We start from the raw sequence: 16,165 nt of genomic DNA on the forward strand, positions 1-16,165 counted from the left end.
CGACTGCGTTATCGTGGATTGAAAATTCCCGTTTCCTGAAGCGTCGCAACAAGACGCGAAAACATCTGTCGGGAAGGTGGATTCTTGTCAGGATATCGCTCTCTGTACAGTTCCGCTGCCTGCGTAACATTTCCCCTACCTTCAGCAACAACAATAAAAGAAACGTTATGTCGATGCAGTTTATAGGAGGTATGCCTACTCTACGCAACAGTATTTAAAAGGACTAAACTGCTGTACTAAATGTACCCGTAGATAAGAAAACAGTATTGCAATTTCTGTTCTGCTAACTTACATTCCCCATAGATGTGTAGCACTTCTACCTTCTCCTCATTGGTGTACATTCTACTCACACAACTCTTCAATTGACGATCGTTGACAGAATGACGGGTGCGCATTCTACTTCTGTTTACATGTGTCCTCTGTCAACGTCAGCACGTGGATGTGTTCCATTACCCCGAGTATCTGCACTAAGCGCTGGGAGCGTCAACGTCAATGTTGTGTTATGTAATTAATAAAGTTGTGTTGAATGGTACACTGTGAGACATTTTCGAATAGGTCTTTAGGAGAGGAAATGAAGTACCGAATAAAAAATACAGGGTGCCATTTAAAAGAGTCATACCGCTGTCCATATCTTTGTAAAAAACAAAGCTACAATGAAGACAATCATGCTGATTGATGTCCCTCCGACGGCTAAAGAACATTTGCTTCAAACGTTTTGTAATTTGCACCTGGACGAACAGTTATTTTGGGTGGTCAAGTTAAATGGGACGCACTGTATGTAAATAAGTAACACTGTGAACGGCCCTTAAGTAGTGAGCGGAAATCACGACTAAAATAAAAGAAGACTTGGGACATTAAAAGTTTGAATCCAGTCTCAAGTCGTACTCAAATAGTTAAGGTGACTGCTCACAATAAGCAAGAAATCCAGGTACAAATACTGGTGTGGGGCATAATTTCATTTGTCACACTATATTCATTACTTTGCAGAAAGTTAAGTATTTTTCAACGGTTTTCACTCATATTATTCCATGTCGTTGCATCTTCATTTGCTTCATCCCCACTGAGTCTATTCTGTATTTCTCTGGAGTCACAATCGAATATGCACTAAACTCAAATAATTTGCTATATTTTATCTCAAACCAAAAATCATTGCTGTGACAAAAATGCCTCGTACCACGTTATTTTAGTAACTTCTACTAACTTCATTATTCAAAATCCAAAACAGAGGCTGCTTTGATAGATTGACTGATTAATAGAGTATGGGACCAAACAGCGAGGTCACCAGTCACACGTTTCCAAAGGGGATCACATAAGAAAGAGTCTGCTAAAAGTGAACAGATTTAGTCACAGGATTCAAATTATAAAAGAATGAACATTAAACACACACACAGCGTAAGCATAAAAGGTGAGACCAAGTCTAAAAACTGGAAAAGGGGGGGGGGGGAGGCGTTCATGGGGTCACAGACTGTGAAGACTGCAAAAGGAGTCCCATTCACAACCAACTAACCCCTGCTCCAAGACGAAAGGAGAATCTTATTTCTGGAAATAAAAACCACTTTCACGGGGGAAACCACGGACCAGGTCTACCATCCGTGGATCGTCCGCTAATATTAAATTTAAGAAAGCAGGAACACTATACTTAGTACGAAGGGTCCAAAGAAGGGGACATGCCACCAATATGTGAAATATCGTCAGTCTGGCGCCACAACCACATTGCGGGAGTGGGTTGTTACGTAGGAGGAAACAATGTGTGAGCTGGGTATGGCCAATGCGTGAACGACATAAAACAGTTGACTCCTTCTGAAAGGGGCGGAAAGGAGTGCCCTAAACTGCAATAGACTGCCTGATTGTGCGGAGTTTATTACTATGAGCAGTAGCGTTCCAGATGGCATTCCACTGTTGGGCAAAGAGAGATTTGACATAGATCTGCATATCTGCAGCTTAAATCGTGAAAGGAAAACGGGTAAGTATCCACTTCTCTAGCCAAACAGTCAGCCAGTTCATTCCCTGGGATTCCCACATGACTTGGGACCCAGAGGAAGACGACTGAACAGGCGGCATGCTAAAGGGCATGCTAATGGGAAAGGTCATGGATGGCAGCGACCAAGGGGTGGCGAGAGTAGCATCGATCAATAGCCTGAAGGCTGCTCATGGAGTCTGAACAAATTAAAACACTATGGAGGGAAGTCTGAGAAACAAAAAGGAGGGCCCTGTAAAGGGCTAGAAGCTCTGCTGTAAATACACTACATGATCCTAGAAACAAATGGTGCTCGAAGCTGGTACGAGATGTCAAAGCGTATCCCACCTTATCAGTAGTCTTAGAACCATCAGTGTAAAGGATGGTGGCACCCTGCAACTCTGAAAGGATCGCACATACACGACGCTGGTAAACAATAGGAGCAACAGCCTTGGGACCCTGGAACAGAGCGGTCCTAATCCGTGGTCTAGGCACCATCCAAGGGGGGGGGGGGGGGGGTATGGGAGGAGGGACATGGGGCACAGTCCAGTGAGTGCAGATGGAGATCCCAGCAGAGGGTAGCGAGACGCATACCAGCTGGCAATCCCACCTGTGGGTGGGTGTTAAGGAGGAAGACATCCCTCATTGGCGAAGAGCACAGGGATGGTCAGGGAATTAGCGATTGGCGACTGCATAAGAAACAAGGATTTGGCTCCGTCGGATGTGTAGAGGGGGAATCCCTGCTTCTGTGAGGAGACTATCAACAGGACTAGTAGGAAAGGCACCAATAGCCAGATTTACCCCACAATGGTGGACAGGGTCAAGGAGTTTCAAAGTGAAACGAGCGGCTGAGCCATAAACCTGACTATCATAATCGAGTCTGGACAAAATCAGAGCACAGTAAAGATGGAGAAGAATAGAACCGTCTGCACCCCAAGATGTGTGGGCCAGGAGGCGGAGAGCATTAAGCTTCCACAGGCATGTAGTCTTTAGGTGTCGAATGTGAGACAGCCATGTCAGCTTGTTATCAAAAATAAGGTTCAAGAAGCGGGACTGTGTTGCAACATCAAGGAGCTGGTTGCCTAAATAAACCTCTGGATCCTAGGAAGTTCTGGTCTTACGTTAAATCAGTAAGTGGCTCGAAACAGCATATCCAGACACTCCGCGATGATGATGGCATTGAAACAGAGGATGACACGCGTAAAGCTGAAATACTAAACACGTTTTTCCAAAGCTGTTTCACAGAGGAAGACCGCACTGCAGTTCCTTCTCCAAATCTTCGAGCAAACGAAAAAATGGCTGACATCGAAATAAGTGTTCAAGGAATAGAAAAGCAACTGGAATCACTCAACAAAGGAAAGTCCAATCCGATTCTCCACAGAGTATGCGAAAGAACTTGCCCCCTTCTAGCAGCCGTGTACCGCGAGTCTCTAGAGGAACGGAAGGTTCCAAATGATTGGAAAAGAGCACAGGTAGTCCCAGTCTTCAAGAAGGGTCGTCGAGCAGATGCGCAAAACTATAGACCTATAACTCTGACGTCGATCTGTTATAGAATTTTACAACTTGTTTTTTGCTCTAGTATCATGTCGTTTTTGGAAACCCAGAATCTACTCTGTAGGAATCAACATGGATTCCGGAAACAGCGATCGTGAGACCAAACTCGCTTTATTTGTTCATGAGACCCAGAAAATATTAGATACAGGCTCCCAGGTAGATGCTATTTTCCTTGACTTCCGGAAGGCGTTCGATACAGTTCCGCACTGTCGCCTGATAAACAAAGTAAGAGCCTACGGAATATCAGACCAGCTGTGTGGCTGGATTGAAGAGTTTTTAGCAAACAGAACACAGCATGTTGTTATCAATGGAGAGACGTCTACAGACGTTAAAGAAACCCCTAGTGTGCCACAGGGGAGTGTTATGGGACAATTGCTTTTCACAATATATATAAATGACCTAGTAAATTGTGTCGGAAGTTGCATGCGGCTTTTCGCGGATGATGCTGTAGTATACAGAGAAGTTGCAGCATTAGAAAATTGTAGCGAAATGCAGGAAGATCTGCAGCGGATAGGCACTTGGTGCAGGGAGTGGCAACTGACCCTTAACATAGACAAGTGTAATGTATTGTGAATACATAGAAAGAAGGATCCTTTATTGTATGATTATATGATGGCGGAACAAACACTGGTAGCAGTTAGTTCTGTAAAATATCTGGGAGTATGCGTGCGGAACGATTTGAAGTGGAATGATCATATAAAATTAATTGTTAGTAAGGCGGGTACCAGGTTGAGATTAATTGGGAGAGTCCTTAGAAAGTGTAGTCCATCAACAAAGGAGGTGGCTTACAGAACACTCGTTCGACATATACTTGAGTATTGCTCATCAGTGTGGGATCTGTACCAGATCGGGTTGACGGAGGAGATAGAGAAAATCCAAAGAAGAGCGGCGCGTCACAGGGTTATTTGGTAACCGTGATAGCGGTACAGAGATGATTAGCAAACTTAAGTGGCAGACTCTGCAAGAGAGGCGCTCTGCATCGCGGTGTAGCTTGCTCGCCAGGTTTCGAGAGGTTGCGTTTCTGAATGAGGTATCGAATATATTGCTTCCCCCTACTTATACCTCCCGAGGAATTCACGAATGTAAAATTAGAGAGATTCGAGCGCGCACGGAAGCTTTCAGACAGTCGTTCTTCCCGCGAACCATACGCGACTGGAGCAGAAAAGGGAGGTAATGACAGTGGCACGTAAAGTGCTCTCCGCCACACACCGTTGGGTGGCTTGCGGAGTATAAATGTAGATGTAGATCAGGGTGTACTGTGAGTCGATGACAAAAATGCATAATCCGCGTTTTGGTGGAGGAAAACTGGAAGCCATTGGCAGTGGTCCACGCCGGGGTAACCAGAGGCCCAACAGATGTCACAAGCCCATTTATGGCAATAAGGAAGATCGTGACACTTAGCACAGAACCCTGTGGGATACCATTCTCTTGAATCTGAGGGGTGCTGAGTGAAGTGCCAACTCGAACCCGTAAGAAACGGTAAGACAAAAACTTGCAGATAAAAATCGGAAGGGGGCCACGGAAGTCCTAGTCATGGATCGTAACTAAAATGTGATGGCGCCAAGCCATGTCATACACCATATGTAGGTCAAAGAACACTGCGACAAGGTGCCGGCGGTGAGTAAAAGCCTGTCAGATGGCCGATTCCAATCGGAGTAAATGGTTAGTCGGAGATCGCCCTGCCTGGAAGCCACACTGATATAGTGACAAAAGGCACCGAGATTTGTAAGGGTAATGGAGCGGTAGCTGTCGAGAGAGGTTGGGATTTTCCTGGGCTTAAGGACGGGGATAACTATACTGTCTTCGTGATGGAAAAGCACCCGTGAGCCAGATGTGATTGAAGACCGTGAGGAGCTGTTGCCTCTGGGGAAAGTCTAAGTGTTGAATCATCTGATTGTGAATGTTGTCTGGCCCTGTGACTGTCTCTTGTGAAGAGATAAGAGCCTGCACCAATTCCCATTCGGTGAAAGGAGCATTGTAGGGCTCAACGTGGAGCAGGATCAAATGGAGGGGGGGTCTGTTCAACTCTGCGTTTCTGTTGGAGAAAGGCAGGAGAATAGGAAGAGGATGATGATGCCATCACAAAGTGTGTCGCAAGGTGTTCTGCAAGGACCAATGGATCAGTGCACAGAGCTCCTTGGATGTTCAGACCCTGGACAGTTGACTGTTGCTGGTGGCCTAGAACGTTACAGGCCTTCGACCAAACCTGTGATAAAGAGGCATATGTCCCCAGGGAGGAAACATAGCGTTCCCAGCATTCCTTTTTACTCCGCTTAATAATGTAACGGGCCTTAGCACGAAGAGGCGTAAAAGTGAGGAGGTTGGTCTGGGAGGGATGTCGCTTAAATCACTGCAGCGACTGCGACGTCTTTGGTCCACCACGGTACAGGTCGATGACGAGGTGGCCCTGTGGATAGGGGGACAGAAGTGCCAGCTGCATGAAGAAGATTGGCAGAGATGCCTTGCACAACTACATCAATGGAATTCGAGAGGGAGGTGTCAAAGTGGACAGCAGACACGTGTAAAGGCCAATTGGCCCTGTGGAATGCCCAACGTGAGGTCCTGTCTGCCTGGTGGCAGCAAGGGAATGATAGTATCACTGGGAAATGGTCACTGTCACAAATGTCGTCATGGGATGCCCAATGTAGGGAAGCCACGAGGGCCGGGGAGCAGATCGCGAGATCGATAGCACAGAAGGTGGCATGAGCAGCACTGAAGTGGGTAGGGGAACCATTGTTGAGGAGACACAAATCGAAGTCCATGATAAGTTGGACGATTAGGATACCCGAGCCATTGATGTAGCACTTCCCCACAGTGGATGGTGGGCATTGAAATAACGAAGGAGGAGAAGCGAGGGCGGGAGTTGCTGAAGTAAGATAGATAGTGCAACATAAGCAATTGGCCTAGCTGAAGGGAGGTAGACATTGCAAATGGTGATTGCCGGAGTCGTTTGCACCCTAACCGCTATCACTTCTAAGGTGGTATGTAGGGCGATCCAATCACTAAGGACATCGAAGTGAACTAAAGTGCAGACCCCACCAGATGCTATCCCAGGGTCAGCTTGGTTCCAACAGAATGCCTGATAAGTATGTAAAGTGGCGAGTGGTAGTCACGGAAATGTGTTTCTTGTAGAACAAGACAGAACACAGAATAAGGGGGGACAAGACGTTGCATTGCCAGTAGGTGACAATAGTAGCCGGTGCAGTTCCACTGCGTGAGTCCAAGGTAGGCATGAAGGAGCCGAGGAGGAGGTCAGGTCACTTGGTCAGTAGTTCTCACCGACAAGGATGGGGGTGACATCCGTAAATAAGATGCCAGACTCAGGTTGCGAGAGGGGAGTTGGCACCTCCGGGGGCAGCGGAGACGCCTTCTGTTGGGATTTATGTTTCTTCCTCTCTTTCTCTTTCTGAGGTAGAGGAGGATAGGACAAAAGGGGAATACAGGCGTCTGCAAGATCGGGAACCAAAAGAGCGGGCGACCTTGTAGCCCACAGATAGTGCACCTCGTGGCCGAGTGGTGTTAACAGTCTTCTGGCCTGAGAGACGCCGGGGAGACGGTTCTCTGGAGGGTGCGCGATCACCGGCATATGCCGAAGAAGGGGGGCACTTCTTTGTCCGGGGGGGGGTGGGGGGGTGTGGCGGCGATTCCCTGACAGGAGGTCGTGAAATGGCATTGGAGAGTGGGGGAGGGGGGCTGGGGTAAGGATGAGGGAGTTGGAGGAGGAGGAGGAGGAGGAAAGGAAGTAACAGAGGCAAAAGTTGAAGATTGTGTCAGCACATGGAGTCTCTCATACTTTTGGCGAACCTTATTGTAAGACAGGCGATCCAGGGACTTTTATTCCTGTATCTTCTTTCTCTCTTGTAAGCCAGGCAATCCGGTCAGCAAGAGGACTGGCTGTCAGTACAATTAAAATACACAGGAGGCAGAACACAAGGGGTTCCCCATGGACGGGGTGGCCACAGTCACCATACAAAGGGTCCGCCATACAGAGGGGAGACATATGCCCAAAACGCAAACACCGAAGCACCGCATAGCTGGAAGGATGTACACCTTCACGTCACATCTGTAGCACCCTGTAACCTTGAGGTTTTCTGGCAGGGTATCCCCCTCGAAAGCCAGGATGAAGGCGCCAGTATCGGTGCAGTTGTCTTTGCGACCCTTCTGCACACGTCGAACAAAATGAACACCACGCCGCTCCAGATTAGCCTGGAGTTCATCATTTTGAAGGGTGAGGTCCCGATGAAAAATGATTCCCTGGACCTTATTCAGAGATTTCTGAGGAGTGATAGAGACCAGGACGTTGCTAAGACGATAACAGGCACGAAGAGCTGCGGATTGGGTGGCAGAAGAAGCTTTGACCAACAGGGAGCCCGACCGCATCTTACTAATAGGCTCCACTTCACCAGACTTGTCCTCGATATTTTCCACGAAAAACAATGGCTTTGTGGCAGTAAATGTGTCCCCATCCGTCCTAGTACAGATGAGGTAACAGGGGAAAGGTTTCAGACCAAGACAGCGAGCCTAGCTCTCTTCCCATGGGGTAGCCAGTGAATGGAATGCTGCCAGGTCATACGAGACAGCATTTAAGGATCCTTTACCATTCAAAGAGACGGCCATGTGAGAACGGCCAGATTATTGAAGCTTGATACGCTTCATGTGCTAAGCATCCACCCTGATACCACCCACTCCAACCAGGGACTCTGGGGCGCCACCCAGCCACAGCAAAGGCTGTCGGGCACGGTGGCCATTGCCAGGAGTTCAGATGCTCCAAGAAGACAAGCAACTACTCCTTGGTATACATGGGGAGGGAACAGCTCAGATATCAGTAGTGTGATCCCTGTGTTGTCAGGGGGCTCAGCCCTATGGGTACATAACAGCCCCACCACACAGACTGGCTACAGATACTGGTGACCTAACAGGGTAGAAGCAGGTTACAGTGGGGAAGGGAGAGGGGAGCGGAAGCCACACTATAGATGCTAGGGAGGGAGTTCTTCCCCATTTGGCTCACACTAAAAGCGGGAAATTTTGAAGTGGAGGTCAAGTCTCAAGTAGGGACCGAAATGCCAAAAGAGTGAAAGAACCGGCAAAAGGAAAAAAATTGCAACCAATACATGTAACCAGAGGAATAGCCAGGTCGACATAAAGCAGAACACTAAGAGAGGGGAACTAGGTAGCAACGGGGAAGGAGTGGGGATATAGAGGGAGGGGGCAGGGAGGAAGAAAAGCAGTTAGGGAATGAAGAATGAGCTGCAATAGCTCGGACCCCATGTATGCCACGCACGAACTCACGAAAGAACCATGAGTGCCTGTGGGAACAAGCTGCTTTGATTGCCTTAAATGCAACTGCTGGCTCAGTGGTGTTTGGATCTTTTTCTCTACCCTCTGTAAGACTTCCTTTACACAATTGTAACAGGAATCCTAAGCAACAGAATAATAGCAGGACACTTCAACTTCTTTTTCTTTACAAATTAAAAGCTCTCGTTTAACTTACCTTCACAAATTGTACACTGTGCCTGATATCTAACCAGTGTGACCTGAACATCTCTGTTGGATTGACTATACACATCTCGTTTAAGCGTCAGACAAAAATACCAGAAACTACCTATTCTGAGCGTTATTTGCTTCTTCAATTTTCTGTCTAGCCTGTGCAGCCAACATCTACAAGAGGGGCAGAGACAGCAAGTGATGCTCAAATGGCACAGTTTTTTTCACAACTTGAGGCGGTGCCTTTGGTGACGATTAAATGTGCCTCTCTTAACTTCGGAGAAGACGTAATCCCGGTCTATTTCGGTGACTTCTCAATTCCTGAAGTCGTGACGGTAAGACAGGATCTCTTTCTTACCATACCATATCTTGAAAGTAGCCTGTTAATTATTGGGATTTCTTCTGGGACTTTTTGCTACAGCCTTTGATACATTATATTACAAAATATATCAGCCCCTCTTGATCTGAAGATACTGTTCTCTCATGGGAACACTCTCAACACTAAACAAAAGTCTCTATACAGGAACATACTATATAATACAGCCTCATTGTTTATATGCCTTTCATAAATAAAAGACCATTGGCATAAAATGTGGGGGTATACAAGGATGTCTATATGCAAACACTGCAGTTCAATATAAGTATTTTATTTAACAGTGACGTTCAACAACAGACTGCATTGTTGTCAGATTAGCCTTCCTCTCCCCCCTGTAATGTCAAGCAGCATTGCCAGATATCCCCTCTCCCTTCAAGATCACCATCTCTTTTACATCCTGAAGGTCACACCCTTGGCCACACCCTAGTTAAACCCCCTCCCCTCACAACTGCCCACTCCCATCTACTCTCTCCCCTGTCTGTGTGTATTCAGGTGTTCTACTTAAACTATTTTGGAGTGCTATATCTGTGCACCCTTTTATGTTACAATTAATCTGTAAAAAATTTCCACATGAACATTAGAGCAGCTTCCACTCCCAATGCGTACATTACAAGAAATGGCTGTGCACGTGTTCCGAGTGAGCAGAACAGCCAGTTGTGGATGTGAATTGCCTGGTTTGAACATGCTCCCTGTAGATTATGACTTTTTCACCATTTCACCTCCCAAAACATGGAAAATGGTTGCAGCTACCGAAAGACACCACTTTCAATAAACATGTTTTTGTTTCCTGTTCACCAAACAGTGAGAATTAATTCAAGTATCAAAAATGGTTCAAATTGCTCTGAGCACTATGGGACTTAACATCTGAGGTCATCAGTCTCCTAGAACTTAGAACTAGTTAAACCCAACTAACCTAAGGACATCACACACATCCATGTACGAGGCAGGATTCGAACCTGCGACCGTAGCGGTCGCTCGGTTCCAGACTGAAGCGCCTAGAACCACTCGGCTACAATTCAAGTATCCAATAACAATGTGTGAATCATGTTTTTTTTCTCCCTATAAAATTCTTAGCCAGCTAGTGTAGTTACATAGTCAATATCGTGTCTGAATAGATGAAGCACAGTCTTCAAAGTAACTTCATACTGACTGACTGGTCCTGCAATACTACAGAAAAATGATCCAGTTATGCCCTCCAATTTACAATCAATTGATCATTTATTGTATCCCACCATGCTGTGGCAAGACAAATGTTATCGTGTCACTGCTTACAAATCCTGATGAATTTGCTTTGGAAATGAACATGGATTTTCAAGAACTTCGTTTCAGCCAAAGTACCAGCTACTTCAAGAGATACTATCAGACATTGATGCTGGTAACATAAAACAACCCGTGGGGGCGATGCTGTACCATCACCTAAAATGGTAAAGCCAAATACTGTGTATATATGACAATGTTGCTGCAGAAAACCAGGAACGTGGGGGTAGATATTTGTAGTAACTTGTACAATACTACACCTTTGCTACTATTACCATGGCATGCATCATGCAGTTTCCAGTAGAGCACTGTTCCACAACTGCAGGTCCCCTCAAGAGGTCGCATATTGTTGTCTAGTGTCTCAGTCGCTTGCAGCCAAGAGCCAGCAACCCCTGGCGAGAAAATGCTCTTTATATTGCCATGCACCGGCTCCAGCCGGTTGTCTGTACAAATCGGCAAGTCTACACTCGTCATTTGTCTGTACTTGTTCTGTATGGTTTCACTCCATGACCTAATAGCTGTTTTGATTGCCTTAAATGCAACTGCTGGCTCAGTGGTGTTTGGATCTTTTTCTCTACCATCTGTAAGACTTCCTTTACACAATTGTAACAGGAATCCTAAGCAACAGAATAATAGCAGGACACTTCAACTTCTTTTTCTTTACAAATTAAAAGCTCTCGTTTAACTTACCTTCACAAATTGTACACTGTGCCTGATATCTAACCAGTGTGACCTGAACATCTCTGTTGGATTGACTATACACATCTCGTTTAAGCGTCAGACAAAAATACCAGAAACTACCTATTCTGAGCGTTATTTGCTTCTTCAATTTTCTGTCTAGCCTGTGCAGCCAACATCTACAAGAGGGGCAGAGACAGCAAGTGATGCTCAAATGGCACAGTTTTTTTCACAACTTGAGGCGGTGCCTTTGGTGACGATTAAATGTGCCTCTCTTAACTTCGGAGAAGACGTACTCCCGGTCTATTTCGGTGACTTCTCAATTCCTGAAGTCGTGACGGTAAGACAGGATCTCTTTCTTACCATACCATATCTTGAAAGTAGCCTGTTAATTATTGGGATTTCCTCTGGGACTTTTTGCTACAGCCTTTGATACATTATATTACAAAATATATCAGCCCCTCTTGATCTGAAGATACTGTTCTCTCATGGGAACACTCTCAACACTAAACAAAAGTCTCTATACAGGAACATACTATATAATACAGCCTCATTGTTTATATGCCTTTCATAAATAAAAGACCATTGGCATAAAATGTGGGGGTATACAAGGATGTCTATATGCAAACACTGCAGTTCAATATAAGTATTTTATTTAACAGTGACGTTCAACAACAGACTGCATTGTTGTCAGATTAGCCTTCCTCTCCCCCCTGTAATGTCAAGCAGCATTGCCAGATATCCCCTCTCCCTTCAAGATCACCATCTCTTCTACATCCTGAAGGTCACACCCTTGGCCACACCCTAGTTAAACCCCCTCCCCTCACAACTGCCCACTCCCATCTACTCTCTCCCCTGTCTGTGTGTATTCAGGTGTTCTACTTAAACTATTTTGGAGTGCTATATCTGTGCACCCTTTTATGTTACAATTAATCTGTAAAAAATTTCCACATGAACATTAGAGCAGCTTCCACTCCCAATGCGTACATTACAAGAAATGGCTGTGCACGTGTTCCGAGTGAGCAGAACAGCCAGTTGTGGATGTGAATTGCCTGGTTTGAACATGCTCCCTGTAGATTATGACTTTTTCACCATTTCACCTCCCAAAACATGGAAAATGGTTGCAGCTACCGAAAGACACCACTTTCAATAAACATGTTTTTGTTTCCTGTTCACCAAACAGTGAGAATTAATTCAAGTATCAAAAATGGTTCAAATTGCTCTGAGCACTATGGGACTTAACATCTGAGGTCATCAGTCTCCTAGAACTTAGAACTAGTTAAACCCAACTAACCTAAGGACATCACACACATCCATGTACGAGGCAGGATTCGAACCTGCGACCGTAGCGGTCGCTCGGTTCCAGACTGAAGCGCCTAGAACCACTCGGCTACAATTCAAGTATCCAATAACAATGTGTGAATCATGTTTTTTTTCTCCCTATAAAATTCTTAGCCAGCTAGTGTAGTTACATAGTCAATATCGTGTCTGAATAGATGAAGCACAGTCTTCAAAGTAACTTCATACTGACTGACTGGTCCTGCAATACTACAGAAAAATGATCCAGTTATGCCCTCCAATTTACAATCAATTGATCATTTATTGTATCCCACCATGCTGTGGCAAGACAAATGTTATCGTGTCACTGCTTACAAATCCTGATGAATTTGCTTTGGAAATGAACATGGATTTTCAAGAACTTCGTTTCAGCCAAAGTACCAGCTACTTCAAGAGATACTATCAGACATTGATGCTGGTAACATAAAACAACCCGTGGGGGCGATGCTGTACCATCACCTAAAATGGTAAAGCCAAATACTGTGTATATATGACAATGTTGCTGCAGAAAACCAGGAACGTGGGGGTAGATATTTGTAGTAACTTGTACAATACTACACCTTTGCTACTATTACCATGGCATGCATCATGCAGTTTCCAGTAGAGCACTGTTCCACAACTGCAGGTCCCCTCAAGAGGTCGCATATTGTTGTCTAGTGTCTCAGTCGCTTGCAGCCAAGAGCCAGCAACCCCTGGCGAGAAAATGCTCTTTATATTGCCATGCACCGGCTCCAGCCGGTTGTCTGTACAAATCGGCAAGTCTACACTCGTCATTTGTCTGTACTTGTTCTGTATGGTGTCACTCCATGACCTAATAGCTGTTATAATGTCAGTACGTGACCTAATAAACTGTTCATTCCTTGTAATAGTGTCTTTCATTGTGTTTCAAGTCATGGCCACCTTCGACCACTTCGTGGCTCTGTTGAACACTACAAGCTCATGCATTTTTCAGTGCACCATCGCACTGTTCCACCGAGCCTGTGCCACACGCTCCACCTCCGCTTCGTCGCATTGTGGGTTTGGTAACTTATGCCTACATTCCAACAATACTTCGCCATCTTCCTGATAATGGACGCAGACACCAGTAACTCCTTTTTGTTATGGCTTCCTTTTCAGGAATGGCCCCCCTCCTTTACATTGTTCTATTAGTTAACCTCAATTTCAGGAACGGCCTCTTTTCATTGTTCTGTTAGTTGCTCTTCTCTTCAGGAATGGCCTCCCTTTTCTCGTTACGTTCATTGGCCCTTTTTTCAGGATCTGGCCTTCCTCTCTTAGTTGATCTGTTTGTTAGCCTCCTTTACAGAAAAGGTCCCCCACTTCTCATTTTTATGGTCGTTGGCTTCCTTTTCATGACCCTGCCTTCCACTCTTCACAGTATTTTCCCATATTTTCAGAACCTGGCCTTATTCTCTTAGTCTGGTGTGCCCCTTTTCAGACCATGTCTTCCCCCTCGCTTGTTGTACCGATTAGCCCCCTCTCCAGAACAAGTTTCAGTCATTCATCACTCACGCTAATATTATTCCTACTTGCATCGATTGTTTTCTCATGATATAATCTACCAGCCCCCTGCTGAGGGATCCAATGCTTCTTCTATACCCGACAGAGACGTTTGTCAGTGCACCTCTCATTCTGTGGATCCATCCTCGAATGGTGTTTTCTGCTTTCTCCGATCGAAGTGGCCTGGGACGGGGGGGGGGGGGGGGAGGGGGGGTGTGACAGCACTGACGTTCTTTGTGCACACATCCACACATTGGTGTATGGCAGCAAGCCCGCCGGGTGAAGAGAAAGCCGTTCCAGACCCAACCAGGAAACATCGCAGCAATGGACAACTTCATTGGCAACAACAACGAGGGTACCATGCAGCTCTTCCATTTAGCCCCTATAGCATTGGATAATATGAGAAAAATGCGGGCGCCTCTCACCCTGCCGAAGGTACATCCAGCACCCACACGACTGCCTCTAGCACTGACACAGTCATCACCTCCCTGCTGCAGGCGCTTCCTGGACCTACACAGGCACCTCCGGCACCTCTTTCTTACCTTATGCAAGCGCCTCCACACTTATCCAGGTACAACCTGCACTGATGGGAATGCCTCCCACGTTGACCTGGCACCTACCACTTCCTGCCAGCACCTCCTACTCTCCCACTGGACACCACGACTCCCCAGCTTACAGCACCTAATGATGACTTCAATACCACCCAAGTTCGGCCACTGTGTTGCTAGGACATCCAATTGCCTTTCCTGGAGGGGGAGGAAATTGTGGAGCTGTGTTTCCCTCCACTGCCACCAGCACCTCAGTTGCTTGCAGCCGGGAGCCAGCAGCCCCTGACAGACAAATATTCTTTATATTGCCATGCACCGGGTCCTTTCAGCAATCTGTACATATCAAAAAGTCTACATTCATCATTTCTCTGTACTTGTTCTGTATGGTGTCCCTCCATGACCTAATAAATTGTGTATTTCTTGTAACAGTGGGTTGAGTTGTATTCCAAGTCACAACAATGTTTCTTACTTGAGACAAGCATACTGAAGGATTTCAAAACAACTGATAAAAGGATAACACAAACCCTATCCCTTTCAAACAAGATAATATTAGTCTGAAACACATTTATGAAGGGACTGACATGATGTTCAACTAATCGAGAAATATATGTCGAATTGCCGGAATGGAACACATTATGGGTTTTGATACAAATAAGACATGACAACTGAATGCTGGTCGATAAAGACAAAACGTCCAAGACTACGACTAAAGCACATAGGAAAAACAATTCCCCGACAGTACAATTAAAAGGCTCATTTAGTATGAAATACAAAAATAATTTTAGCGGATAAAGGTAGGTAAATACATTCATAAATAGGCAGTGGCATGAGACAACATATTGCTGCATTTATTGACAAAACAATGCATGTCAAACTTAAATTTGACGCTGGAATAAATTTTTGGCAAGTTGTCCACTAACGAAAACCCAAGAGGGTCAGAATCATACATTCAGTTATAATTGTCAGCAGCTAAATGTGCCCTGAAGCAGAAAATAAGGAGGAGCCTGATTAAAATGTGATGAGTTCTTCTTGCACAAGGAGCGAGTAGCATTTGTAGTGAATGCAAACTTTGAATGTGTTCTCATTCATGTGGAGGGCTGTGAAGGTGATCCAACTGCCTCACATACAACCCTCACAGAAAGGCACATACCACTTACTGCAGCATATAAGGTTGTATGTTCATATGACTCAAACAATAATTGTTTTAAATCTTACAATGGGGACAATCCAGCAAAACTGCCAGACTCTTAGCTTCTAACACCTGCAGAGCATGTTGATAAGATCTATGGCACCATTGTTCCTCTAACTACAACGCAGAAATTCAATCAAAGTAAGATAAATCTGCCAAGTGTCATTTTGTAAACTGCTATTAGCAAATACTAAGAAAAACTTTGTATGAATCACTCTTATATAACCGTTAAGTGTTGCAGCACGGCTCACAATGAATGCAACTTGAACACATATCCTCGTAATCAT

At 45.4% G+C, this 16,165-nt stretch overlaps 1 protein-coding gene across 1 annotated transcript in view; it reads left to right on the plus strand.

Moving 5' to 3' along the window:
* LOC126297906 (mucin-19-like) overlaps positions 1-16,165 on the plus strand; it is a 138,334-nt gene that overhangs the window by 80,131 nt on the left and 42,038 nt on the right. Inside the window, exons 33-34 of the mRNA XM_049989215.1 lie at positions 9,154-9,330; positions 11,470-11,646. Coding sequence (XP_049845172.1) covers positions 9,154-9,330; positions 11,470-11,646 — 354 coding nt within the window. The remainder of the gene's footprint in view (positions 1-9,153; positions 9,331-11,469; positions 11,647-16,165) is intronic.

This window comes from Schistocerca gregaria, chromosome X (genome assembly GCF_023897955.1).
Source record: "Schistocerca gregaria isolate iqSchGreg1 chromosome X, iqSchGreg1.2, whole genome shotgun sequence".
Lineage (NCBI taxonomy): Eukaryota > Metazoa > Arthropoda > Insecta > Orthoptera > Acrididae > Schistocerca > Schistocerca gregaria.